Source organism: Aplysia californica, unplaced genomic scaffold, assembly GCF_000002075.1.
Source record: "Aplysia californica isolate F4 #8 unplaced genomic scaffold, AplCal3.0 scaffold00232, whole genome shotgun sequence".
Lineage (NCBI taxonomy): Eukaryota > Metazoa > Mollusca > Gastropoda > Aplysiida > Aplysiidae > Aplysia > Aplysia californica.
Genome location: NW_004797502.1, coordinates 64,998 through 66,576, shown reverse-complemented (window position 1 = coordinate 66,576; position 1,579 = coordinate 64,998). Strand labels below are relative to the sequence as shown.

Sequence of the window (1,579 nt, the reverse complement as noted above, 5' to 3'; positions counted from 1 at the left end):
AGAGAGAGAGAGAGAGAGAGAGAGAGAGATGAATATTCATTTATGATCAGTTAAACGAACATTTGTAGGGTGTTTTGGGAGGGTGGAGGAGGGTGGAGGTGTGGGCAGGTGTTAAAATCGAGAAGCATTAGATTCTAGAAGAAAAGAAAACGTATTCGCCCTACGCACGGCATGAACATAACATATGCATCTTCTTTTGTGATTGTTTAACAGTTCAACTTGAACTCTCGACGCTGCAATTTCGGGACTCAAATCAGTAGATAGAGAAGATTATCAAAAAATAATAATTCGGCTCGTCACTGTAATTGTTCATTCTTCAGTTTCTGAAGATGGGCAATGCATCTTCAGAAGGCAGTATTTCTTAAGCGAAATAGAAGAAAAAAGGGTTAAGATGACTTGTGTTTTCTGTCTAGGCCAATGAGGTCAATTTTGGAAGAGGAAAGAGTTGCCACATTTTGACTATTTAAAAGCATCACTTCCACCCGTTGATGTGCGCAGCTTACGGGCGTCCCCCTTAGCATTAACGTGCTGATGTACGAAAACGTACAATAATAATTATTGTGAAGATTTCCTTTTGGGAGCTTTCATAACATTCTTTTTGGGCCCCACGTCCAAGTTGCTAAATAGCCACTAGAGTGTGCCCTTGAGCAAAACACGATAACCCAAGCTAAGAAAAAATGAAAAGAAAAATAGAAGAAAAAACAAAAACAAAACCACAAGGAATAATTATCAGGATGTTGCATTGTAACAACGAGTAATGTTTTTCATATTATTAATTAAAAATAAAAAAGCATTATCTGTATGTTTCAGCACGTATGTATCTATGCATCATGTTCATGTATGTGTATGTTATACTATTGCTAATCACACGATTTATCAACGGGGATTAATTAAAGTGAAATTTTATTTTATTTATCTTTACCTTTACAATTCATTCTCTTCTCTCTTACCTATTCGCCCTTGTAGCATCTTTCGTCACGCACGAAGAGGCAAGCACGATGAACGGCCTAAGCACTGTCCTGACCCTCTTGGCACTTCTGGTAGCCACAGCTCACGGCATCGGGGCCGGTGGCTATTCCGGGTTCGGATCCCTGTTGGGATATGGAGGAGGAGCGGGACCTTTGTACCCGGGGATCGTTGGCGTGCCTGGTGTCGGCGGGAAGTCTCACGGACATGGAAGTGAGTTGGTGTTTGCCTTTGACTTATAAAAAAACCACAAAGAGCGCTTTGCGCAAGACGAAGAAGAAGAAGAAGACCATCACCATTTGAAAAAAACAAAACAATTCTAATGAAGCCCTATTTTGGCGAATACGTCATGTTGAACATGACAACTTTGAAGGTAATACACGCGTGTAAATTTAACATGTCTGTGTTTTTTTAAACGTCTATACGACGACGACGACGACGACGATTATGATGGTAATGATGATGATGATGATGATGATGATGATGATGATGATGATTGTTTTTTTGTGTGTGTATGTTCCTGAAGAAGCCCTTTACCGGGCGAAACGTTGAACCTTTATAACATTCGGAAATTCTACAAGTCTCAACCCTTTTTTTTTTTTTATTCCTTGCT

At 39.8% G+C, this 1,579-nt stretch overlaps 1 protein-coding gene across 1 annotated transcript in view; it reads left to right on the top strand.

Moving 5' to 3' along the window:
• Window positions 1-998: 998 nt before the first annotated feature.
• The window catches only part of LOC118477819 (keratin, type II cytoskeletal 3-like), a 4,381-nt gene continuing 3,800 nt past the window's right edge, over window positions 999-1,579 (top strand). Inside the window, exon 1 of the mRNA XM_035970192.1 lies at window positions 999-1,183. Within this exon, the coding sequence (XP_035826085.1) occupies window positions 999-1,183 (185 nt within the window). The remainder of the gene's footprint in view (window positions 1,184-1,579) is intronic.